At 37.1% G+C, this 27,146-nt stretch overlaps 1 protein-coding gene across 2 annotated transcripts in view; it reads right to left on the bottom strand.

The window, feature by feature from the left end:
* ZFAND3 (zinc finger AN1-type containing 3) overlaps window positions 1-27,146 on the bottom strand; it is a 138,417-nt gene that overhangs the window by 34,362 nt on the left and 76,909 nt on the right. For both annotated transcript variants that reach the window (XM_080342658.1, XM_080342657.1), the window contains exons 4-5: window positions 13,820-13,999; window positions 3,386-3,451 (exon numbers count right to left, since the gene is read on the bottom strand). In XM_080342658.1, the coding sequence (XP_080198784.1) occupies window positions 3,386-3,451; window positions 13,820-13,999 (246 nt within the window). The remainder of the gene's footprint in view (window positions 1-3,385; window positions 3,452-13,819; window positions 14,000-27,146) is intronic.

Raw genomic sequence — 27,146 nt, 5'->3', positions numbered from 1 at the left:
GCGTTTGGATTTCTGGCACTGCTATGGTCAAGCACACGCCTTAGCATAAGAACATCAATAAACTCAAAACTTCAAAGGAACCATTCACTGCTCAACTGCTTTGCTCAAGCTGTGGAATAATTACTTGCATCTTCTAGATCCAAACGTCAAACTAGAAAAAGTATTGATCAATGAGACAGATACTGTAATCTTGAACAATAAAAATACCACCACACCCATGTAGGACAGATATCCTCATAAAATGCAAGCTATCTGCACATATATAACTATACAGAATATTCAAGATGCATGTTTCTCATAAAAAACTGCTACTGAGAAATACAGTACTTAAAAACTCACCAACTTTATGCATATAATGTATGAACTGATTGTATCATTACCACATTTTATCTGTCTGTTTCTAGTACTCTCCCTACTGCACAATTAAAACCTAACGGAGTGTGCTCACACAGTTCCACTGATTTTTTCCAGGTTTCTTTAAGCTGCAGGAAAATGTTTTAAAATCTGGCTGTTTAGAATTGCATCTTAAATCATCTTTAGTTGTGCAGCAGAAAAAGAAGAGTAATATGCCACTTAGTACTGCACTTTCACGACACCAGCACCCAATATAAATGGGAACTGGATGCCCTACTGACTCGAGTAAGCCTCAAAGTATCTGCCATCAATCACAACATTACCTAACCATTAAGAAACCAATCAGAGTACATAAGAAGCTACACAACAGGCCACATGCTCCTGTCTTTTCTCCTACAAAATCTTCAGACCACTGGCTCTCAAAAACCTTTGGGGCATCATCCAAACAAATGATTGCAAGGCTTTATTCATTCTTTTCATTAGAATCTTTGTCCTAGGGGCACGTTTTGGAATAGAAATAGTTTATACCACAGCGGTGACGCTGGCGAAGAGGAGGAAGAAAAAAACCCCACGATTTGGTGTCATAACACAATTTTTTATCTGAACAGCTCCTCCAGCATCCCAGTTGGCAAGTACATGAGGTAAAAACTCCTCTCTCTGTAAGAGAACTTTTCCTGTGTCTTGGCAGATTTATTGTTTTGATCTTTCTTCAATGGTTACATTAATGCTAATAAAATATGAAAGGTTTATGTCTTCCTTAATATCCTCCTGATGGGAACCTGCATACAACATAAGTAGGTCAAATTTCTAATTTTCTGTCTCAAATGCTGATATATGGCAGACTTTAGGGGAAAACTATGCTTGAAGGGGGAAAAAAAATTACACAGATGAATTCCACCAAAACATTCTTCCTTCAAAGCTCTTCAGAGCAGAAGACATGTAGAATACTTGCAGAAAAGAAGCTTAAACACAATGTGTAGTATTGACAAACACTGCCTGTATCACTTAAATAACTTCCTAGGAAGGGAGACTAAGCTGAAGTGAATGCAGAGTGAAATATTCACCTACACAGTCTGCTGCAGATGCCTGAAGATGTCACACCATTTCTAGGTACTATTCTGTGGCCCATGTTTTCCTGTCAATTCCCATATATATCTGGATTCCCAAATATAGACTTTGAAAACATGGTAATCTAATTAAGAAAATCAAAGTTTGCTGAAAATTCAAGCTCTGTAGAGGAAAACTGTAACTCCTAGTAACAGGTGTATTAGTGTAAGGGACTACAAACAAAATATGCAGATCACTGAGCAAATAATGTAAAAAGCATTTGGGGAAAATGAGGTAATATAAAATCATTAGGTTTAGTTGACTGAGGACGAAACGTGACATCGAATTAAAATGATCTCCTTGTTTTCTTGCTAAACACACCAAATGATTAACATACAAGCATGTAGGGACCAAACATTAGCATAAACTGCAAATAAGAGAACTACTGAGCAAAGTTAGCCAACCATTTCATGGATGGTTTTCGACACGTATAGTCGCTTCATCTGCTTTATTCTAAGGAGCTGTTACTGTTGCCGTTTGACACCCCACACAGACTGACTTGCCTTTTTGCTAATCACAAGCACATTTTTTTTAAATATTCACACAGTACTCTCAGTTTTCAGTATCTATAGTATCATAGAAAGCTTTCAAATGACCCTGCAATGAAAACCAGAGTTAAAACATTACAATAGCTAACATATAAAGAAAATACAGTTTAGTAATACCATAAGCAAAGCAGATTAGTTTGCAAGAGATACAGTGGCAAACATTTGGTCTTGTTTAGGTCCACGTCCATGGCTATATAGATAAGAAAATCCCCAGTCTTCCTATTCTGGAGAAGCTGGATTCAATACCTTCCAGTGCCAAACTCAGAGTTCTTCGGCAAGCGATCCCCACAGCACTGTCACAGACTATCACACACTGAGAGGTCTGCACCAAGTGCAAGGTAATATAGATTCTCTTTAAGCTTCCTTCACTGCAGACCAAGCCAACTTGCAGCATCACACACTCGCTGCAAGCTAAAAGCACACATATACGGTACAAGGACAGTTCAGCTAAACATACCGTAACATGAAACACTTTTTAAAAGAATGATTTCGGAGGAAATTTACTTTGAACTCCTGAAAGAATAAGAGCCCTTAATCGAACAGCAACACTCTTCCTTTCCGCACACTCAATACAGCTCAACTGGTTGGTACCTAAGTGCAAATATAGGCAAATATTATTTTGGCAACACAGGCTGCTAGCACATAACAAGCACATAGACACCGGCCACTGACACTCCACTGGGTGTTATGGGTTCCCGCAGTGGAAAGGATCACATGAACTGTCCTTCATCAGCGCAAAACCAAAGCCTGCAAAAGGTGTGAGCCAATGCGAGTAACCGGGCTGCCTGCCTGAATGAGCTCCCACGGCTCCTCGTGACAGATCCAATGCAGAGAAAGAAACTTCCGTCTGGCAATGACCCAACGCATCACTAACACTAGCGCTGCGAGAGATTACCCATCTATATCCTCCATGTTGAAATAACGTCATCAAAAGGACCTAAAGCAGGTAAAATTTAGTCCCAATGCAAACATCAGCTGTCTATACTGCATCTTCAATCAGGGAAAGTCAAGTCAATATACTCCAAGCAGTTTTCTACTCAATACTTCACATTTAAAGGGGAGGATTTCCAGAACACAATCATTAGACTTAAATCAAAACGATTACTCCTGTATGACTTACATTCACAAAGATTAACTGAAAACACAGCCTATGTATGGAATTATGTTTAACGGGACTCTGAGATGAACTATCTGTCATACAAATCCTTATATCTCTCTCTCTACATATATATACACATGATTCGGACAGCAAAGCAAGAGTATTTATTTTCATTTGGCATTCACCAGATATAGTTACTACCTCTGAGTATGAAACTACAACCATACAGCTACATATCATGCAAAATCTAATTCCTCGACCCCCACAAAACACGTACCTGAGTCGCAAGATCTTTTGGTTGGTGTGGTTAACGAGGCATGAGCTGTATCTGTGCATGGCCCACCTGGAAACAGAGAAGATCATATGTCTCAAAATGCCACCTCTATTGACCGTTTACAACCACATCAAGACTATACTTAGGAATATAAAATGCTGAGGAGCACTTGTCCTTGGAAAGCACGTTTGGAAGTAGTCTACAATTCTCAGTATTTCCTTCCCAGTCAAATATGAATAAGTCTTGCACTGAAAAAATAGATGACAAGTTGGGACAAAAAGACAAGTTATGTTATACTTTAGAAACATTTCAAGAGGCAGTTTTAGGAAAATACACACTGCAATTGCAATTTTTCCAGCATTGACAAAGGTACTTTTTTATGCTGGAACAAAGCTAGACTGTATCTAGCTAACCCACAAGCAATGCAAAGGACAGAGTGATGGCAACTTTGTCACTGACTCCAGTGAGATAACAACTTTGCCTCTTATCTTGTTCTCATGTCTTCAGAGCGTGGCACAAGCATATGCTAACAAACTGTTTCCATGTTTAAGTTTCTTTGGTTGAACTCTGGACTGTTGGCCACTTATCAGTTATCTACTTGGTAGTAAATTGTTCTCTGGCTTTTTTTCTTAACACGCATCATCATTGAGGAATTCTCCAGAGATCTTGGTAAAATAGCAACCAATTGAGTATCCTCAGTAACTCGCAGTATAAGTAAACAAATAAACCACACCCCCTTGCCCCGTATAGTGAAGCCCAGGCAAATCAACAGTAGCATCACCAGTGGTAATAACACAATATAGCTTTGATAATTGGATATTATAAATTGGATGTTGCTAGAGAGCCTGAAATTAAATTAGATCTAGTAAAGTTTGGCTATCAAAATACCAATAATCACATTTGCATGGGACTGCTGGTGATAGAGTACTGATAGGCTCACAATACAACAGAGCTTAGCATGACATGTTAACCTTCAACACAAGTTTTCACATCCTGAAATATACTTTTTCCCTTAATATTTTTTCAGTCTTTGCATATCTGGAAAGCAGCACTTGGGCTTTGGGAATGTTTTTCTCTTTTCAAATGCTTTCAAATCTGGCCTTGTAGTAAACTGTTTCTTTTTGCTTCTCTCCAAGATGCTTCCCCTTCATGTTTTTCTTTCATTTCTACTTTCAGTATCAGGTCTTAGGTAACTTTGTCTGCCCTCATAGCATTTTAACACTACAAAATAGAAAAAAAAAACTTCAGCAATTGGGATTGAAAGATCTGAGGAAATTATTTTTGGTGCAAGTGATTTCAATGAAATGCACTTGGGAGTAAAGATCTTGCAAGTTTTACACTTTCTGTTTTCCAGAGATGGACTGATAAATTTTTGAGTTTTCTCCCAGTAAGTCCCCACAGCAACATACACCATTTTATAACCGTGCAGCAGGTAATCTTGAAAGGGGGGGCTACAAAGGCCAACACGTCTGTGTTCAGCCTGCAGACAAACACTGAGGCCACTCATTAGGGCCTGGCCTGATGTTAAGCAAAAGAAACAGAACCCAGAAAACAACCAAACACAACCTAGAAATGGTTGTGTGATAGTAATACTGTTCTAAAAGGCTCAAAAAACGCCCAGTCTAGGGTTTAGTGCATTTGGGAAGAAAACCCATCCTGCATCAGAACCTTTACCAAGTTTCCTATTGAAACCCTTCCTATATTCAAAAAAACTACACAGCAGGTCTGCCAAGTCAGTCTCAACTTTCAAAGACCAAATATATAGTATTTGTTTTCAATACCAAATTTCTGTAAACAATATATATAACAGGATACAGAATGTATCAAAATATATACAACAGGGTATGGAATGTCAATGAACTGACTATAGACCACAGCTGCCTCTTAAGATGCAGCTGCTTTTCTTTAGTTTTAGTTACATTTTCTCCATTTCACTGAACAGACATTGACAGGCATCATCACTGTGGACTATCAAATAAGACTAATCCTTGCAATTACTGTACAGTAAATATTTAAACTAGTTGATATTTTCAGCATCCAACTAAATATAAAGGATCTTTACTTCTCACTCTCTAAAGTACAATAAGTTGGTATGTATTCTGCACTTCCCTGTGTCAGAGTTTTTCTTTTATTTAATCTTCCCTCATTAGGTATTACTTTCATACAGGTTTGATTTGTATAGCCCAGCACCACAGTTTCAACAAAGAGTATCTTGGGATTTGCACACACGTGTACCAGTGGCTAATAACCAGCAAAGGCGGCACGTCCTCTGCAGCACTTCCTTCTGCTACTGTTTTTGTTCTACCATTAAAAATGTCATGCATAATTCAATGCTATGTAATATAGGCTTGACTGTGCAATTCTACATGGAAGTCATTATGTTGAATCCTTTTTGTATACATTATGGCTAATACAGGCATCTCTGTATTATTTGAAACCAGGCAGTGTATTTCCCACAGCTTTGATAAAAATTCTGCGTGAAAGAAAAGGGAAGCCACGTACAGTAAACCACTGCTCCTTCTTGGCTATACACAAATGTAGACTTATTACTTAGCATGACTCAGGAAAGATCTGCACCTTCATTCCCCAAAAAATAAGTGTTTCAAGGGAATTTAACTGTGGTATATAAAATACTTAAGTGAACGGTGAAAGGCCACACGTCTAGCTTTTAACATGACTCACAGGGTTGCAGACTGCAATTTTTTTCTCAGCACACGAGATTAAAATGGAAGAATAAAGATATCTTTTTACTCTATATCCAATTAACAGATTAAACAATAGCTTCTGCTCTTATTTTTTTCCAGTGTATGCTTTCTGGCATTTGCATCTCCCCTTCCAAACAAAAGCAGTCACTACCCAACAATAATGTAATCCCAAGAGAAGACAATTAAAAATGCAAAAATACTAAAAGCTACTAAAGAAATTAGAATTGTGAGAATCACTGAGACTGTAAGTTCAAACATAGAATTGACAAAGGACAAAACAAGATCCTGTAACTCAAACATTATTACATATTAAAACAAAAGGTCTTGCTAATGTAGCTGCTATGTTCGTGGCTTCTGGTATCCCTACCCTTCTGTAACTTGTTGTTTATAAATATATCAATTTGGAAAAACAGGTTCAAAAACAGTTTCTCTGCTAACTCCCTAAAATAGCAAAATACTATGTATTATTTTTCTATATATCTATTAATATTGTTGTTATTTACTGTTACAGACGATTATAATTTCTATATATTTAAATTGGCCTTTAGAATGCTTTTCTGCATTGTCCACTTTCCTTCCTGAAAGATGGTAACAATTGCCAAGGACCACCTGTCCTGCAGGACACCCCGAGCCAGGGTCACTTCTTGTTTCTCCTTCCTGGAGTCTTTGCCAAGTGCAGTGACTCCACTCAGGCTGAACCTCCTGTGCAGGAATAAGTGAAATACCAGTGCAACCCCCATTTGCTTTGCTGTTTGAGGAGGCGCTGAGTTGGAACCCAGAGCAGCTGTGGCAGGTGTGTTTGAGCAGCACTCAGAAGCACTTACCAAGCAGAGGAACGAGACGCACAATGGAGTGAAACCAGGCTTGTACAAGAGTACACAGCCTAAGATTACAATAACACACTGAACCAATTACAGAGCACACAAAAACTGCAAACCAGATAATGAACAAACGTGAAAAATAAGCGAAGGAGGCTGAAACTCAATAACACTTGATCAGAGTGATACAAGCACATCCAAGGGTTGCTTTGAGCTTTCGGTACAGGGATGGCTCCTTCCCAGAAAAACCTCCCCAACTCCCTGCACGCACCGGGCTGGCAGAGGGTAAAATAAGTAAGAGCCGAATTTCCTTGGAGAGCAGCGTTGTAGCCTGGACAGGGAGAATTTCATGGCTATTTGCAATATAGGAAAGAACCCACCTTTGGAAACCTGTCGAAACCAGTAATCTAGTTGTGCGTTTCCTGAATTGGTAGAGACATAATCTAATTAATCTACACAATTGGGCTTGAAAACAGCCATTGATTACAAACATCAATACATAAACAAACAGGAACATAAGTCTCTAGATGCAGTCTGCACAGGCAGAATAACTCTCCTTAAGGAACAAAAGCAAATGAATTTTACAGCACTTAAGAACCGCACGTTTGCTGCAGAATGGGTAAACTGCACGATAATTTAAGCTTTGTTATTACTAAACAAGTAAGAGGATTGTCTCAGATAAAAAGAAATACTTTTAAAATCTAGTTTTACAAATCTGCTATTATTTACTTTTGTGGATTTTTATCTACATGCAGCTTTTGAAGAGAGAAGTGAAACGTGGGCTGCTGTGCTGCTGTGGACAGCTGGTAAACTAAATAACTGTAACAAAGTAAATAGAGACAAGATTCAGATTCCCCTTTTTTTTTCCCCTGTTATTGTTTCACTCACCTGCTTTTCCTCAGTTTCCTCATTTGTAAAAAAGACATGAAACTTTCCTACTTTATAGGTGCAAGCTGAAGTTTAAAAATGTGCTTTTGAAACTGGCAGTTAAATTATAATTTTATAAATGATTTTAATGTAACCTTGATAGCTGTGCCACTCTAACCCACATTTTTCTTATGTGACTATGTTTCTGTTTCATGTTCCACAGGGTCCTTTCACTTTAATAAATGGGACCCTAGGATATACTGTCTACTCTGCAGTGTGAAATGACTATGAATCAGAGGGAACAATTAACAGTAGTACTATTCTACTCGTCTTCATTATGTTTGAAAATTATCATGCCAGAGACGTGGAAAGAAGTGTTCATTTCATAAATCTATGGGCCAGTTCTTGGCTTAAGATGTCAGAAGAACAAGAAATGTTCTTTAAATGAAACTGGGACTAGACTGAAACTTACGGAAAGATCCTCACACCATGAAATGATGATGAAGGCGACACTTCTACCAGACAGATTTCTAATTGCCTGTATGTTCGGTAGTGGCACATAATACTAGTGGTATTTCTCAAAAGACAACTCATATAGCCCACAACTAAATATGGTTTTATAATTGAAAGCATTCTTGCAAGTTACCAGGAAAAAAAGGGTTTACAGCAGTACTAAAATAAAAAAATATATATTATTTTGTGATAAATGTTCTAAATGAAAAACTGAATTACTGTTAACATGAAAAACAGTACCAAAAGGCTATTTGTACACACCATCTAATGAAAAGAAGGCTAAAAACAGAACGCTTAAGAGGTAAAACACATTTTACTATTACCTAACTTAAGAAAAGAAAAAGGCTGAGAAAATGGCTGGTTCTTACTCTGTGGCACAGAAATCCGAAGATGACTGTAATATTAAAAAACACCCAGGTGCATATTCTATATGAGAACTATGTCCCCCCCTGCTCTGATACAAGAAAAACAAAACTGAGTACAAGACAAAAGAATACGTGACAATCTTGTGAGCCGATGAGGAAAATTAGAATTAATCCTCATCATCACCTATCTGCAGCGTTCTCAGTTATGTTTAGGTACAACTTTAATAGCAATATTAAATCCTGTAAGTTAGGTAGGCTAGTTTAGTAGCTCAGCATCATTTTAACAGTTAATGCATTCTTTTGGATCAGAGAAAAACCTACAAATCAGTATCAGAATAAATTAGGTTAGCAAGAAAGCAAATTATTTTCTACAACTATCTGCGACAAGCAAGACAAAATCAGGCAGTTAGCTGGGTCTTTTTATACATCTAGTTCTTTATAGAAGTGGGTATACACATAACCTTCAGCCAAAGACCAGCCAGAAAACAAAGTTACCCATAGCCAGAATTAGAAAAAAATAAAGCAGCTATATGCTGACCCCCTGCAATGAGGGACAGAATTCTACCTTTAGAAATGTATATAATGGACAGCATACAGGAACAATTGTCATTTTAGAAATCACCTCCTTATTTAAGAGGCTCAAAACACAATGAAGGATATCACAATAACAATGTGAAATATGAAGTATTTTCAGAGCACACATAAGGAAGCTGTCATCTCTGACTCTGCTGACAAACCCAGGCAAAATGCAAAAACCATGAAGCCATTATAAATTGGTAGAAATCTTTTGCATAGTGTCAGAGAAAAAGCCATTCAATTAAAAAAAAAAAAAGGAGAAAGGATGAAGTTGTTTATAATTTTTTTCATGAACTTATGTTGAAAATACTGACATAAGATTTTTTTTTTAATTCCAAAACCAGAAAAAATATCATTATTTTGTCTAGTATGAAAGCGTTATGTGGTTTTTTGCACAGTCATGAAATTCAGAGTATAAACATCCAACAGGTGCAGCAGAACAAGCAATCTCTCACCTTTCTGCCAGAGATCTCTTACAGAAGGCTGGTGCATCTCCGTCTCAGATGCAGAACACTTTATGTAAATGAAATAACTTCACTAAATTAACTTCATAATCTGGGTATCTCAGTAGTTGTAGCTCACGTAAATGCTTAATAAGACAACGTTTCAAAAGCATTCTTCAAACTTCTGATGCCAATTTAAGTGTTTTTGATAAACTAATGATGTTTTAAACACTTAGCTTGACATGCAATAGTTCAAATTCTGTAGGGTAGACAACAACTAGTCAAAATTTACAGGTATTCAGTCCTGCAAATTCATATCTAGGCATTTACAATTCAGCACATACAGAGGAAAAGTGGCTGAAATCTCCAAAGTATTGTTTGACATTTACAGCAATATCTCAGATCTTTGTGTATCTTCTTATAAAGTCTTCAGTGTAGAAATACAAAGCATTTAACTCTTCTAGAAACATCAGATATTCCTTATGTCCTTTTTCAATTGTGGTTCTTGCTAATTCAAGCTGGTCAGGAAGAGTTAAGCAGATAATTAAATAAAATCAGGGCAGCTAAAGCTAAGAACTGCTGAAATATCACATCCAATCCAGCTGCCAGAGTCAGAATTGTTCATCTTGACATTTCTTCTGTCACGTAACAGCACAGTTAGTTTTCAACCTGCACAGTGTCAGCTTTAGGTCTACTCAAACAGTGATGGAAAAATAATGTGACAGCCCCAAAGAAAGCAATGAAGGCCTAAAACTAAGCAAAATTATTCCATGTGCAGTGTGACCTTTTCTTTACCAAAATACATAAAACCTTCCCTAATAAGCTGATTTTCTTAAAGAATGCTGGTGGCTGGAGGTAAGGAGAGAAGTGAGGGCCACTGTCAAACCCCTTTTTTCCTGTCTGTTAAAAATAAACAAAATCCCTGTCCACCCAATAAGAAATGGAAACCTTTGACAGAGCAACCAGCCCATGTGGTGACTGACACTGAAATAACTACCATTAGGACCTCCTAAATGAAGGGAGGAGATGAAGGGAAAAATGATAATAGATTAAAACTATACAAAAACTTGAACAGAGAAACTTAAGTGCACATGAAGCAGCAGAACAAAACTTAGATTGATTCAACCATCTGTTAACAGACTATTAAAAATCCGCACAAATCTAGATTTAGTAAAGCTATACCAACATACTCCTTGTCTGCAAAGGTTTGTTTCAGAAAACTTACTGCAACTGATAAGACCTGAAGGTTCTGGACAGAAAAAGGCAACTCAAGCAGCATATGGGGGAGGGGAAAAAAAAGATCTTAGAACGTTCCCCCCCAACACACACAAAAAATTGCAACAGCCAAACAAAACACACATGAATAAGGGGAAAAAAATGTCCTGAAGCTTGCATGACTGTCTCCAAGCATAAATCTTTAACACATTTTTGTTGACTGCAACTGTGAGACTGAGAATTAACTTTCAAATATGAGGGAGAAGAGATATTAATTTGCAAAGGAGATACTGGGATAGGTCACTGTTCAGAACTGAGGGTGGCAGGAGATGGAAAGTCACTACAACTGGTTGTGTATATAAGACACTCAGGAATACAAGTCTCACAGAAAATCAAAATAACAACAAAAAAGGCAGAAATACTTGCATATTGTCAAACTGAACTCCTGCAAAATCTAGTCCAAGGAACTTTTATCCTATATCATTCATTCTGTGATTTAAAAAGCAAATGGTTACTTTAAAAAGTACAAAAAAACTCCTCACTTTCTCTGATACAGAATATGAATCTTACCACATGAGATTTCTATGGTTCTCTTCAGTTGTTGTAACATGAATGGAATTTGTTAATTACCGAAATGACTCGCTGCAATTCTGTACAATCTGTTTACCCCATGGACTCAAGTACTATGGCAAATGCCTTGATGTGAGACTCTTCTCAAAAGCTTGAAAGGGGAGAGAGCAGAGCAGAATGCACCACGAGAATCCTTCCTGAGTACTCCAATCTTTCCACGCTTTGATAGGGATTACCATAATGATCTCATACATTGATTTCTGGTGAATAAGCACAATTCTGTTCAGGCCACTACATAGCTGTACATCATCACATGCCACTGTAAAATATTACTCTTTGAAGAACAAAGCTGTTAATGAGAGCAGTGCATGTTTTGTAGAACTTGCTGCAAAATAAATAAATATTGCACAGAAAAAGACACCTTCAAATTAAAATCAAAAAGACAAAGTTTCACCATTCTTCATTACGGGAAAGAATCTTCCATGCTGAGGCTATTATCCATCAGAAAAGTTCCATCTGTGTGTAATTATTTCTGATAAATGATATTAAGCTTCATTAAGGAGGTAGTGGGGATGTGAGAGAAGACAGAGTAAGCTCAAACTGTAAATAAATCTCTCCACTGTATTTCACTTAAAATCACCCCAGCAGGAAGTCATAAAGAATTTTTTTTATAGCTAATATTTTTAAATGCTCTGCAGGCTGTGCTGCCTAATATCCATCACCTTCAGTGTATGTCCAAAAGCTTACAGCAATTCAGGATGAAGGACACTATTTCATTTCCTTCCCTCTTCTCCATCCCTGTAATCACCTTCCCACTTACTCCCAAGATCTTCTCAGCCACGACAGAAATGTTTTGTTGTAACACAATTTAAGCCCTGACTGAACAAATTTTCAGAAAACCTGACACATGAAGCAGTGGCAAAGCACACTGTGACACCAAGCAGTAGATCCTGGCTAACAAGTGAGCAGAGGTGCGGACACCCCCTGCCCCGTGAAGGCCCAAATGTGTTGTTGAAGCACAATGTTTTGCTGAATTCTCTAGGAAGGTTGTTTTAAAGCCTTGTTTTTACAGCAGACTACAGGTTTCCCCTGAAGCAGCGCTGGACAGAAGGAAGAGATGACGGGTGCTCAGCAGCAACTGTGTATGTGAAGGAGAGACAAGAGTTACATGGCAAGTTTATTTTTATTACAAGAACTGTTATCAGAACATTCACATTTGAACCCTGCTGAATTTCTAGCAATATTCTCACATACAGACAGAAAACAATAATTCCATTTAAACATTTTATTTTAGTTAGACTAATAATTACCACAATCCCAAAATGACACTTTGTGCTTTGTCCACAGCCAATCTGCAGGAGTAAAATGAATATATATGCAAAGTCTACACACTTGTAAACAGAATAAACACTTCGGTAACTCAGCAAAACCATCCTATGCAAACAGTTAACACAACTGAAAACAAGTGTAGCATATCAAAGATTTTTTTCTAGTCCTAGTGCTTTGCCAGCATTATTTCCAAGCAGTTACCTCAATGTTGAAGAATCACAGCAGCTCTAGTAGATTCCCTACTAAAAAATTATTATGTTTTTCTTGTAGTGTGTACATCTATTTACCAGCCAAGAAGCACAAGCAAACTCAGCTCAAGCAGCATTCTCTCCTTAGAGAATCTTCAGAAATAAAGCTACAGTTGGAGGAAAATGAAACTACAAATTACACAGTTGAGTTTAAGTTGTAGAATGCAAATCTTAAAACTCCGCATATTAGGTACAGAATATATAGAGAGCTTTAGCATAATTTAAAAGATGACTTCATCTTGTTGTGTTTGTTAATCTTTAACATCTTAACTTACCTTCAGGGAGAACTTCTGCCTTACAAAGAAGAAAGATAGGTCATGGAAGAAGAGATGGATCACCACATGAAGCTTAAGTTTTATGCATATACCCTAGCAGCAGTCTAGACAAACATTCATTACAGTCAGTGCTACATGCAATTGCAATTACTAAAAACCAAAAGGTTTTAAAGTAAAAATATAGAAGACATTGGTGTTTATCCTAGAATACATGTATTAATTTACCAGCATGGCAAGAAAAAGTTTCTCAAAATGAAAGTGCCTCAAAATTGTAACAAAAATGTATACTGCAGTTCAAACGGCTGTAAAGTTCATTAGAAACTCCTGTGACCCCTTCTAACTTGTTTTTCAGTTAAAGCCATCAATGTCTATTTTGTGAATAACTCCTCACCTTTCCCTTTGCCCAAAACACAGGCCATTGACTTGGAAAGGGGGTCAGTAAAACATAAGCCTGAGAAGAAAACTAAAATGTTTTATGCCTCCTTTGCTGTCACTTAGGACTTGTGCACTTACATTCCTCTTTGCTTGGTGAAGTTACATTCAGTTCTGTCAAAAGTTGCTGGTTGGAGTTAGCGGCCTGCGTGGTTAGAGAGGTATTGCTGTTGTCACTGTTCGTTTCTCCAGAGAACAAATCTGACTGGCTGTTGCTTGTGCTGGGGGTAGAGTCATCGTCTGGCTGCTTCTTCTGGAAATCTATCAAAACCAAGATTTCATATGTCATCCCACTTGCTCAATCTAAACATCCAGTGTTATGCAAAAAACCTGAGCATAACAAAAATAACCCCAAAACACTGCCAGAAGTATCATCATTCTGATCATTCGTATATCTCATACAACACTAAATTAGAGTAGCCTTCAAGTTTTTGTTTCTTAAAAGTTATTTGTTGTTGAACATCAAACAGTTTTAGAACTACACAAAGTTCTTGTCTCCTCAGCTCTTCAAGAGCATCCAAAGCTTACCATGGTGTATATCAGTGTACACAGACATAGCACCATTTTAAAAACAGGTCACACAAAGTATGTACGAAAGCATAAAGATGCAAACATTCAATGAGGGAAGAACTAAGGCATGCACATACAAGTATAAGGAGATGTTACACTTCTCTAAAAGCAACACTTCTTTCTGCTGTTTTATGAAATCCCACCTGTAACAGTTGGAGGGCTTTCCAAACCCACAGTGCCAATACCTGATGAAGTACAGTGTTATTCCCAGTTCCTGCCAGCTACACTACTGGATTTCAGCTCTGCGGCTGGCTGCCCCAGGGGAACACCCCTCCCAAACAAGTGGATTTTGGTTTGCTTAACATCCAGTTACTCTCCTAATGCAAAGGCACCTCTTCCTTGTGAAAAGACAGCTGAAGATGAAGTACACCACCCCTTGGTATTCTTGAACACATTGTATTAAAAAATGACATATAAAGGAAGAATTTATTCATTGTGCAAACATGTACATAAATCAGTATCGGTTGCTCATTATGATGTCATGACAAGAGTAGAAAACAGAGCAGTCCGTAAATATTTGCAGATGATGATGTGTTCGCCAACGTGACTCACTGGATTCAGGAAGCACTAGAGTCCCTAAATGCTGATTTAGGATTTAAGTGATTTGCCAGAGAAATTAAGCTGTAACTTCTGCTGTGGAAGACAAGCTCAAAGGCAAGGAGGAGGAGGAAGGAGGCGGCAGACAGGAAATCATCCACCTCCACAACACAGCTCTGAAAAAACAGTGGGATGCTCTTTGTCACGGATGGGTTACTGGACCCAGGAAGATCGCCTACTCAGGCCTCAGTAGTTATCAACAAAATTTCACCTGAGTTGGGCTCCTGGATATTATTAGTGTGTTTGTACAGTCAGAAAAGCTTCAAGTGCTTGGGGTTCTGCACCAGCCACAATCAGACAGCTGCAGCAATTAGAACTGCAGCCACCACCCCAGATACTCAGTTCTTCACGCCTCTACTGACGGAAGGGGAGCTCACAACTGGAGATGTTTGGAGAGCCATCAATCTTTAAATAATAAGTACAGAAGATACCTTAAAATTTCACACTGCCTGCAAACATAAGGTGGCTACAAAAGTTGTGTTTTACGTGAGAATGTATCCAAGGCAGTGCACAGAAGTAAAGCTGTGTTGTGTGTACGTATCAGAAATGCGAGCAACTCCATCTTCAAGTAGCAGAGTGAAATTAATAATTATGGTCAGTATTATATCCTGTGAAAAATCTATAAAATGCATTAAAAAAGAAAGTCTAGAGTTACAGAACACCAATAGTTACTACGAAATAGTAACTGCAAGTTAAAAATTCTCAGCCAGTATCTTTTTTTTTGCTATAATAGATAGCTGCAAATACTTTACTCAGGCTGCACCAGCTCAGTGTTATCCACAAAAGGCATTTACAGAGAAATGTAAACTATTTTTACAATATGGTCTACATAATACAAAGTCCTGACAGTCCTTTAATGACAGTATGGTAAGTACTAGTGCTACACTGTGTTTCCCAAAGCTGCAAGTTTAAGAGCACATTGACCAAGCTGTTTTGGTTTTTGGATAGTTTTGTTTTGTTTTCTCTTCCCTGAAAAACTATTCACTTTTGCAACCTATTGATAAATTCCCCAGCTTTAAAGAGAGCATAAAAGGCTGTCAAAAATGATCATTCAGTGACAGCATTTCCCAACAAGCTTTCTAGTGTAATAGTTCAGGGCTGCCACACAGCAGTGAGCTCCACCATGGCAGTGAAATGCTCTTTGCCTTCATGAATCCAGGACCTTGTGTTCAGAACTAACTTTTGCTCAGACCACAAATCAATTAACTTGCAAACAAGTCTTAGCCTGCTCAGCTGTGTGGAACCTGAGAACATCTCTCACTCTCCCTTTTTAACCAATTTTTCAGTGTAGACAAGAGTACCTGAGACTGCCAATCTCAAATGCCTTAAGACACACTAACTGTAACTGCAACTGTATTAGTTATTTACACTATTTGGTCCAGTATTTACCTGGTACAAATACCTATATATCAAATAACATACTGGATAAGCTCTATTATATTTCTTCTGTGTACCAGTGGGCAGCATTTGGCTTCTGTTAACCAGGAGTCTTGTTAACACAATTAATTTGCAGATCACCTTGATTTCCTCCCAAGCACAATTAAAGCTGGCAATAATTACAGGAGAGCTGTGTCCAAATAAATCCAGTTAAACCTCAACTGCCTAACAAATAAAACAAAACAAAAGTATACACACAACAGAGGCAAGACCCTGGCAAATTCTGAAGGTGAAGCTTTATTCTGATTAAAATCAGAATATAATTCTGTTGACAGAACAATGACCTCTCCTAATCATTTCAACAAGGAAGAAACAGAAGAGTTGGCAGATATTAATCATAATTTCCAGAAGTTTCTATTTAACTAGAGGTGCATGCAAAACACTTTAAAATTATTTTTTTCCATATTTTTTACTGAGACTTTCACCATGTTAGCAAAACCCGTGCCAAAATACACAACTGACCGAAAATCCATCAAACCCACTTTCCCCTTTAATGAAATGTAACTATAACTTTTACAGAAACTTCAACCGGTACACAGGTTTAGTGGAAACAAACTTTTTCCATTAGTCAGTAAATAAGTTTTCTTTTTCCTCTCAACGTTGTATCTTTTTCTCCACTGCCTTCAGATTTGAGGTGTTTATTTTTGTTTTGTTTTTAAAGTTCAAGATATGCTGGTGTTAGTTACAAGATAGTGTCAGCACCAAAATAAGGTGTGAAAATTAGCCATTTCCTGGATGGGGGAATAACAAAAGGAAAGATCTATCAATAAAATGCATTAAATACAACCAATAAACTGCTGCATAGTAGAGAAGCTGCTAGTAGTAAGCAGCAGCACTGCCGGTCTCCTAGCTCCAAAATCCTTTTTGCTTTATTGAATTTAAGGGTTGCACCCAGCATCTCAAGCAGGTGAGCAGGAGCAGAAAATCTGAGGTAGGGCTCTCATGTACTGGGTATTAATATTAAGAGTGTTATTTTTGTTTTGTTACTAAAGATTCTTTGCAAACAAAACAATGACAGTGCATATACAGACATGATACAAACATTTCATATTCTCTATATACGACGATTTGAAACAGTTTAGACTAAAAGAGAGGCAAGAAGACAGATTTGTTCCAGACAAGTTATTTTGCAAGACAATCTTTTACCCACTCACAAAATAACATGGATAATGGAAGCTATTACCTTTACAGCTTCTGATTCTAACCCATAAAACCAGAGGTGCCACATGAAATCACATCTGCATGGGAATAAACTCCCTCATACATTTGTCTAGTTATTGTCACCAGGTTGGGGTGAGCAACCTGGAAGAGCCCGTCTTCCCAATATGTTCCTTTCACCAATTACTTCAAGATCAAACTAACAAATATTTAGAACATCCAACCTCTTCTATCACCTAAAATACTCCATATTCTCTGATATAAAAGATCAGACAGTGCCAGTTCCAGTACTTAGTTTACTTTAGCCATCAATATCGAACAAAATACCTAAGGAAACACTGAGTCCTCAATTTTTGCTGAACTGCAAGGGGCCTGTAACTAAGCAGGGAACAACATTTCAGCTTCTGGTAAGAAACTTCGTGATTACAATCAGCTGAAACTTGAAGTAAAGACAAATAGGAGCAGTATCAGCATGTCGTAAAGCATTTTAGTCTGCAAAAGACAGGCATGTCAAAAATATTATGGGAAATGACTTAACACTAAGCCAGAGCATTTTCTCATTTTCACTCATGCTATTGTATAAGAAATTATAAAATTTATGAAACTCCCAAAGGGCCTTAAATGTCGTGTCTTCTTTTAGATATTTTAAGGGTCATGGTTATAAACTCTCCCTATTCATTGGTCTATAACAGATGTTTTCATTAATAAGAAATAGGGTTCATTCAAATAAATTATGGATGTTGCAAGAAGTGTCAGAGTAAACAGCATGCTAAGCAGAGAAAATTAGTCTTTAAAGTAATTATTTTGGTTGAGAGGCAATATTACACCACTTCTTTATTCTACAGGCCTACAGCTCCCATAACTTCACAGTGTGAACTAGCAAAAAAAGTTATTTGGAGAGTGTTTGCTTCTTACACTCCATTAAATGTGCAATCTGCACATTTTTTATTACCAGAGCATCTTGTTCTTTTACAGAGCATAAGTTAATGTGTTAGTGTCACATCAAGTGTCTGCTAGTCCATCAGTATTCCCATATACACAATAGGCTTCTACCGTACTCTTAAGTTCTGTACTTAAGAGAAAATGCGTTTTGAAAGTATTCTATGGGAAGTAACACAAATATTATGACATTTAAACTGGTACAGGGAAATGGTTATTTTAAATTACTGCATTTTTTTTTTCCTTCACATGCCTGGAAAAATTGTTCATCTATGTCCATGAAATAGTACTGCAATACCTAAAGATTTCATTTACTTATTTATTGACAACTCTTCACTGGGCTTTTCTGTTTCTCAGCTTACTGAAGGCATTTCAAGTGTCATTCATATATAACTACATTTTGCATAGCAGATTAGTGTGAAATGGATAAAACCTTTCCTTTAAGTAGATATCTGAATGCACTCTAAAGATCCAATAATGGATTGGGAATAAAGCTCCATTTGGGAAAAGATAATTTTTTTCTTATTAAATAACACAGAGACAAAAAGATACACCAGCCCATTCACAAAATGAACACAGAGAACCTACCCCAAGGAGAATGCACCACAGAATTTGAACAAGAATTTGTATTAGAAGACAACAACAATCATAAAATGGAATCAGAGGTAAGTACTGTAAAAAATTACATTATAATTTATTTAGAAATATATAAACAATATATAACACACACAAACATATTTCTTAATACATCCACAATAATAGCAATGTTAGGTGAATGAATTAAAAATTAGACTGTAGTGTATGAAATAAATATTGCAGTATATTCTTGTATGAACTATCAGCAGAGCTCATCACTTTCAGAGTTAAGCACAAAGGAGAACTAACAAACCAGCAAAAATAGTAGAAAGGTGATTTTGTATGCAACTGAACTTCATTTACAATCGTGAGTGCATGTGGTACAGGAGAACCATTCAGCTTTTTGGGTTTTTCTTCTTAGATATGACTTTTTAATTTCTTCCAGTTTTTATTCATAAAGAAAAAACAAAATGAGTTCTTTATGCCCAGTTATCCTTCATGATCGGTACACTTTTTAAAGTAGCAACGCATTATTAGTAAGAGTTTCAGGTAACATTGTGATTTGCATGTTGCATGTACTTGGCTTTTCATATGGATTTCATTTTCTCTTCAAATAAGGAGAAAAAAAACTAGAAAAATGGCAACATAAACATGAAGAATAAAAAAGATGGATCTTCAAGTGTGATCAACAGTGAGAACATGGCTGCAATTTCAAGTATGTATCATTCAGAAATTAAAATTAAGTTATTAATATGATGGTCATAATTGTAAAACTACTAAGATATTTAACATGATTTCTCTTTTTTTGCATTAAATCTGATGACACTGTATTTTGAGGTGTTCTTCTGAAAAAATATACCCTCTGCTTAAAGGTGACATTCTGAAATAGGCTGTCTTTCTAATGGTTATGTAAAATTACTCCCTCGAAGTTACATAGGAAGCTCCAGATTTGACTATCAGATTTTTGCCTATTATTTGGCAAGAAAATTCATTAATATCTAACAAACAAAGGCTAACAAGATAATAAGCATAACATTATTATAGATGACCTTCAATTTAAGATCCAAGATCAGAGTAATGAAAAAATATGTATGCAGACATCTTTTTTAAAGAAAAACAAATTTTCATAAGAGTAGAAGAATCTACAGTAACCTAGTAATCTAAGTAAGGCCTAAAACAACTTACATGATTGCCATGAAAAAAATTGCCATTTTTACAGCACATGATCCCACCATCTCCAAAACTGATTGCAAAATAACATTTTTAAAACCCTTGTGTCACATTTCTTATTGCTACTTAAAGTAGCATGCTTACATTATTTCATCTAAAGTTTTATTATTCTGTAAAAGTTACCAACATAAGAATAAATGTTCTTGCCTGTTATCATAGGATCCAACGTACTGAAGCTATGAAGAGTTAACTACTATTTTAACAACCCACTTTAAGTTTGCCATTACAGAATCCCTCAGGTCCGCAGTCAGCATTCATACTTGAATCCATTACAGAGCATGTACAGTGAGAAACTACTATATAAAGGTACTATTGCATTGCAAAACCTAAAAGCAACAAGGGGATAACTATATTGCACCAGCATTTGATATTGGAACTAGAAAATTGAGACAATTTATTACCCAACTAATTGATACTGTATGGCTTTTTTAATCCATATCAAAGGATATTGGGAATAACCCAAGCCAAGGTGAAAGTACGAACTTCAAACAAACTGTGGAAAACATAAAGCAACCACTCTGTCATAACTGCAAGAAATATTTTACTTTTCAATAATATGGAGAATGCAGATTTATTAGGAGGAACATGCTCCAAAACAGACTACTTGTAGAACACCAACCCAGTGGGCAGTTTGCCATGAAGCCTGAGATGCCTCTACTGCAAAAGGCGGCAATGGTGACTGTTTGACCAAACCCAGCAAGAAACAAGAAAAGAAACTCTGGTGCTCAACAGCCAGGAAAAGTAAACTGATATAAGGTTATAGAGTTAGTCTGTAAAACTAAATGGCTGCAGTTATTTGAAGGATCCATTTTACACTTAAGAGAATAATCATTTAAAATGATCTGAGGGTAATACAACAGTAAAGATATAACGGAATTAAATATAGGACAGTTTTTTTTAAAAAATCCTAGGGAAAGCAGGGTAACTAGGGAAATCTACAGAATTTATTCTCAAAGAACTGGAGAAATGTGTAACATGAGCATTTAAAAATAGGTCAAAATTCTAGAAAATACTCAAGTGTAAGTTTAGAATTAATTAAGAGCAGCACACAACCTACAAAAACCAGGCAGGTCTTTCACTACCTCTAGAATTCTTGTAGTGCTAGTACCCTTTCTATGAAGCCAAACAAATTAATAAAAAATGTCTCATTTCAAATTAAATTAGTAGTGTAATGATATGTCAAAATCTATGCTCCTAAAGAGGAAGAAATATTCATTTTGATGAGAAGAATCTGATCCATAAACCCATAAAATAAGGACTTTGCAAGAGCAGCAAGTCATATGAAGTAAACTAATGAACTTCTCAAGGTGCTTTTGTAATAAGTGAGAGATCTTGTAAATGGGACTGTTAACTGATAGAAGCAGAATTTAATTAGCATTCATATTTATTCTGGACACTTCATTCACCAGGCACGTAGGAACTAATATTGTTTTAATAAAAGAAGTATTTCAATTAGCTCCCGTACAAGAAAAGCTATCTTTTAAGTTACCTTACCATGCCCTTTCCAATACCTAGAGAGAACCCTCCAATTTCAAAACACATGTCTATTATTTTTTAATTAATTCCTCCACTCTGATTTATGTGGTTCCAATTAAAGTGGATGTTTGCTTCATTTTCTGTCAATAACAGTCACATTTATAGTTCAAGCATTCCCAAATATTTGACTATACTACAAATCATCAGGATTTTCACAAGGGATAAAAGGCCTCTCCAGTAAATTAAACCTTTCCAGCACTAACCCACAAACCCCTCATCAGTTCCCTCTCTCTTATCTCCAGTTAAAGTATCTTAATAACTATCATCAGGCAAACTCTTAAAACATCCCTCAGACTGACTCATTTATCAGACTCTTTTCCCCAGTCTCCTTTCAACAGCCAGAGGCAGAGCTAAAGGCTCTTCTGGAAGGGAAGGGGAGAGCAGGCACTCTTATTGCCTGGCCTCACCCCACCATGGCCACCCCAACCCTTTGCAGTGTGTCTTAAAGGAAGATTTAGTATTTTATCACTATTAAGTTTTACCACCAAAGCCATCAATGGTAAGGTGAAGCGTAAGGGGTGAGCTTCTCCCAACTCTCCCAACTTCACTCGAATCTGATGCTGCTTCTTGTAATAAGTATCTGCCTTTCATATGCAGTAGCTAGAGAAAAGTGCATAGAGGTAACTTCAAATATGACAGTCCTCAGCTGCAGGAGCAAAAGCTTTGCTATGGTTGGAGTTTATATGAGCAATTTGTGAATGCAGTGATCTACAATGAGATGAAGAAACTCTAGGTCATGCTTTAATCACTCAAGTGAGAAAGCTCACTGGAAACTCATCTGTCACTTTTGTGCTTTAGCTTCAAGCTCCGTATTTCACCCACTTCCCAAAGGAGTTCAGGAGCTTAATGGAGTAGTTGGAGTCTCCCACTTGCCATCCCCTCCATCCTGTTCTGTAATCACACTGGAATGCGTGAGAGCGGAGTGTTCAACGTGCCAACAAAAAACCTGCAGAAGCTCAAGGACCAAAACTGGACAGTTGATCTAGATTTACAAATGCAAAAGGTCAAACACAGCACTCTCACTAGATGTGGTTGCTGCAAACCACTGTGTTACATTAATTTCTGACTATGGAATGCTATGGCTCAGAAACTCAATCCCAACTTAAGCACCCCTTGCTTATTTTCAGCAAACTTGAAATATATATATAGTCTTTTCCAGTCTTTCAGGAACAAAAATATGAAGATGCGTAGATATCAAATAACCTCCTACATAAACATTGCTTCGGCCCCTCTGTGAGCGACAAAACATGCTGAAGTTCTGAGTTAATAAAAACTATTTTATTTTTATTCCTACTTATTCAAATTGTGTTGTAGAAGAAAACAGTAAAGTGTTGAATTTATCTCGTCAATGACAACACACGTTTTCATTATTAGCCAGTTAATCCCAAAGAAAATAACTGGAGCACATATCGAAATTTGAAATCAGTATGAAGTCATCCAGTGAGTTACATCTAAAGCTTATGGATTTTTTAATGGTTTTTCTTACAAATGCTGACTATTTCAATATTTAGACACTTTACGTTAGTGTTTACATTAAAATAAGTGTAGAAAAGGAAGACAAATGGGAAAACTACTCGCAGAACGATGCAGTCCTGCCCCCCCAGTGGAAAAGACAGATACATACACTTCTCCTCAATTCACTCATTTTTATATATCAAATACATGTGAACTTAAAGCATCTCTTGTGATGATGAAGTGATCCTTCTGCCTGTCATTGTTGGAGGATCACTCTTGAAACTGGCAAAAACACAGGCTCTTGTCTATGCCTTAATATGGAAACAAAAAGAAAGTGCAATAAACATAAGAAAACGATCCTTTTGCTTCTGACATCCATGATTTGTGATTTGACATAGTTTGACCTCTTGTGCTACCACTTGCAACTTTCTGGAAATGAGAAATAACAGCCTTTTGGAAGTGCTGTTTCCAGAGCTCTGGGTTGCAAATGGTGGTCATTGGACATAATAAAAAGATGAGGTTCTTAGGAACATGGTTTAGACGTGGACTTAAGGGTCTTTTCAACCAAAATGATGCCATGACTCTACAACAGATCTGGGATCCCTTAAACAGTAGTCTTCACTAGCAAAGCATAAATCTCTAAATCAAAGCAGCGACATGCTGACCTTTAACAGTACATTCATTAAATGCTGGTAACACTGGGATGCTGCACATGCAAATAGATTCTGCGGCCCGTCCTCCATCTTTCAAGTTTTGTTTCCATGAATTTAACAGTGTCACACCCATGGAATTAAGACTCTGACTCATGGAAAGGCCCCAGCTATTCTGCTTTTCATCTAGAGCCTCAAGGAAGACTTACAAGGTTTTGCAGGTTCTTCTATTAATGACATATAAAATGCAAAAGCTTTTTTGAGTTTTCAACCTGGGCAGGGGGGAGAAGAGTGGTTTTTGTTACGCTCCAGAAAGAACAACAAGAAAAATCATCCTAAAATGCTTACTAAACAGAAAGGAAAACAAGATGAAAAATGTTATTCTCACACATTCAGCTAGTTTGTTAAACTTTCTGAAGCGCAATGGCCATGGCAGGGAACTAAAACATGCTTTCAAGAAGTGTCTGAAAGCATTCTTTCAAGCATTCCTTGTTATGCCTAAACAGAGCTAGAAGTAACAATTATAGAGCCCCTTCAGGGGCTTGCATTCTATGGACTGATTGAATCCATCCCTGAAAAGGTTATAGAGAAAATCCTAGAAACTATCTGTTTCTTGGCTTTAATAAACTATGAGATAAAGAGTTAACAAAAACCTTTCTCCTCCAGTTAGGGTGGCTAATTGTGTTTCAAGTACAGGTAATTAGAGGCATTACTGTGGAAACTAACAGAGAACTGGCACATAAAATTCAGATCGAACAGCTAAATATGAATAAACTAAAGGATGAATAAATTTTCAGAAAGAGTCGAGTGATTGCTAGAAGCTATTAGCTGTTCCGTGCACGCTGTTCTCATTACCTGCTGAAAGCACAAACACCCAGAGAGCCTGTCCTTACAGACCAGCAAAAATGGCACGATGTAACCGACCCCAGCAGCCAGAGGGGAGGGCAGCAGAAGAATGAAATTACACGACAAACTCAGAATAAACTGGGTCAAGCAGCCCAACCCTCACCCATCATACTCAAGGAGCTAGAGTTGCAAGAAATCCTATGTGCAATTCAATTAGCTTTAAAAAAAAGTTCTACTAGTTCTTCAAGAGCAGTCTCTTCTTCAGCAGGTGTCTCATACCATGGAGTTTCCAGTTCAGTATACGATAGAGCAGATTAAACTATGTGATGTCTACCACCAGAGGGAGGTGTTCTATTATATTGCATTTTCCTAAAACCTCCATCCCTGCACATCGATTTCAATTCTATTTTATCATCATCAGTAGGGAACAAGCTTCCTTCTTTCTGTGAAGACACTTTGAAGAGTCTCTTGTTATATATATGCACTTCAGACTAGTTACTGCTATGGCAAGTTTGATTTTCTGTTCAACAGAAGTAACTTGGTAACTAATCCATCATTTTCATCTCAAAGAATGAACTCTGTCCTTTACCCTCTTTCCAATCTATAACACAAACCCAACAGAAATGCTCCCCTTCCATATGAACAGGAACCACTACAGAATTTTTCCCAAAACAAAACTACTACTGCTTTCAAGGGGGAGAGGAGAGGGAAGTGTGAAGTGATATCACCTTGCTATCATATCTGAATCAGTGCAGCAAAACAAACTTGAAAGATTCAGAAAAAGAGTTGAAGAAGCATGACTGATGTCATTTCATCTTTGGTAAATTCTACTGTATAAATCTGTGCAAATAACCAGTAGTACAGTTTCCTAGAAGACAAAGTAGGGGTGCCTACAACATCTAACTACCTGCATTTTATTTGTGCACAATCAGGCAGACACCTCTGGAAAAAGATTCAAGGTACCAACATGAAAAGAAAAACTACTGCAATATAAAGTGTATAAATCACTCTCTTGCCTAAGTTGACTACAGTGGGCAATGCAGTTATGCATGGAAAAACAAATATCCCACGACCCAGCTACTTTGCTTTACAATGGTTCCAAATATTCTGCACACATAAGGAATAAAAACAACTCCCTCATGTTTGAAAAAAGGAGTTATATGCTTCCTACGCTACAGAACTGAACAGCTAATACCGGCACAATTCAAAATAACAGCAAACAGAAACACAGATGAAAAAGAGAGCATCAGGGTTTCCTGTGTGTATGACTTCAAATACCGAGTACACCAACTGCAGCCTTCAGGAGAAGAAACCTGTCATCCATTGCATTGGCTATTTCTAATTAAAGTCTGCAAGTTCTTCAACACATAGTGGCTTTTATCAAGGGACCCCAAAACGTTGTATCTGATCTTGCTGGAGAAGCAGAAACTTATCTAATAAAGGGGGAGTAAAGTCTTCCCTATTGAATGGGTTTTGCTTGGAAACAGCAACAATAAATCTAGCAGGTAATACTCTGTGGCTGACATTCCACTGTTCTTCCTCAGCTAAAATGCTGTAAGGTAACATTTTAATGCTGCCTAATTGTCTGTATATTAAAATATCTCTGAGGCAAACAACTTCAGAAGTTGTTCTTCTGAAGGATGGATTTTATTCTCATAAAGTAGAGCCACAGTGACAGAGATGACAAATGCTTTTCTGCCTATATATAAAATAAACTTCAATAAAACAAATATATTTAGTGCAGGCTAAAAGGGAAAATGAAGGAATTTTTTTTCTATATGGGAGAGGATTGTTAGAATCATTACTTCAACTCATACTATGGTCTTGGTTTATCTCCAGAAACATTTCTACAAATACACAAAAAATGTTTTACACATTGGTTTAAATAAAAGTGATCTGCACCAGATATTCTAAAAGTCAACTTTAAGGAACATTTATCTTCCTCTTATTTGTCCAATGTTGCTGTAAACATTAATACATTAAGATTCCTGGCAAATAACAGTGGCGGCTCAACTGAAAACAGGAGTGAAATGAAGGTATTTCAGATGATTACAGCAATTCATAGCCTAATGTTTGAGGGTTTTTCCTAGAACTAAATTCCAAGTTGATGCATGTTTTCTCCAATATTTTAACTAAGAAATTAAATTGTAGACTTGCATGTTGTTAACTGCACTGATATTCCACAGGAAGGCAAATCCAGTTAAGACCGAAAGTCTGAATCTTAAATCTTGTTTCATAAAGGCAAGTGTTCTGCATGTCTCTTGCACTCGATTTCATAAAGACCCAAGAGTGCTCCTGGTTCTGCCCCGTCTTCTTCCTGCCAAATTCAGCAATGACTAAGAACACATTAGCAGTACAAACACTCTGATGTGAAACAAACACATTGGATTCCATCAGTGTGCCCCCTTGCTAAT

This window comes from Nesoenas mayeri (assembly GCF_963082525.1).
Source record: "Nesoenas mayeri genome assembly, chromosome: 3".
Taxonomy (NCBI): domain Eukaryota; kingdom Metazoa; phylum Chordata; class Aves; order Columbiformes; family Columbidae; genus Nesoenas; species Nesoenas mayeri.
Note: the sequence above shows the minus strand (reverse complement) of the source record. Positions and strands in the feature narration are given on the sequence as shown.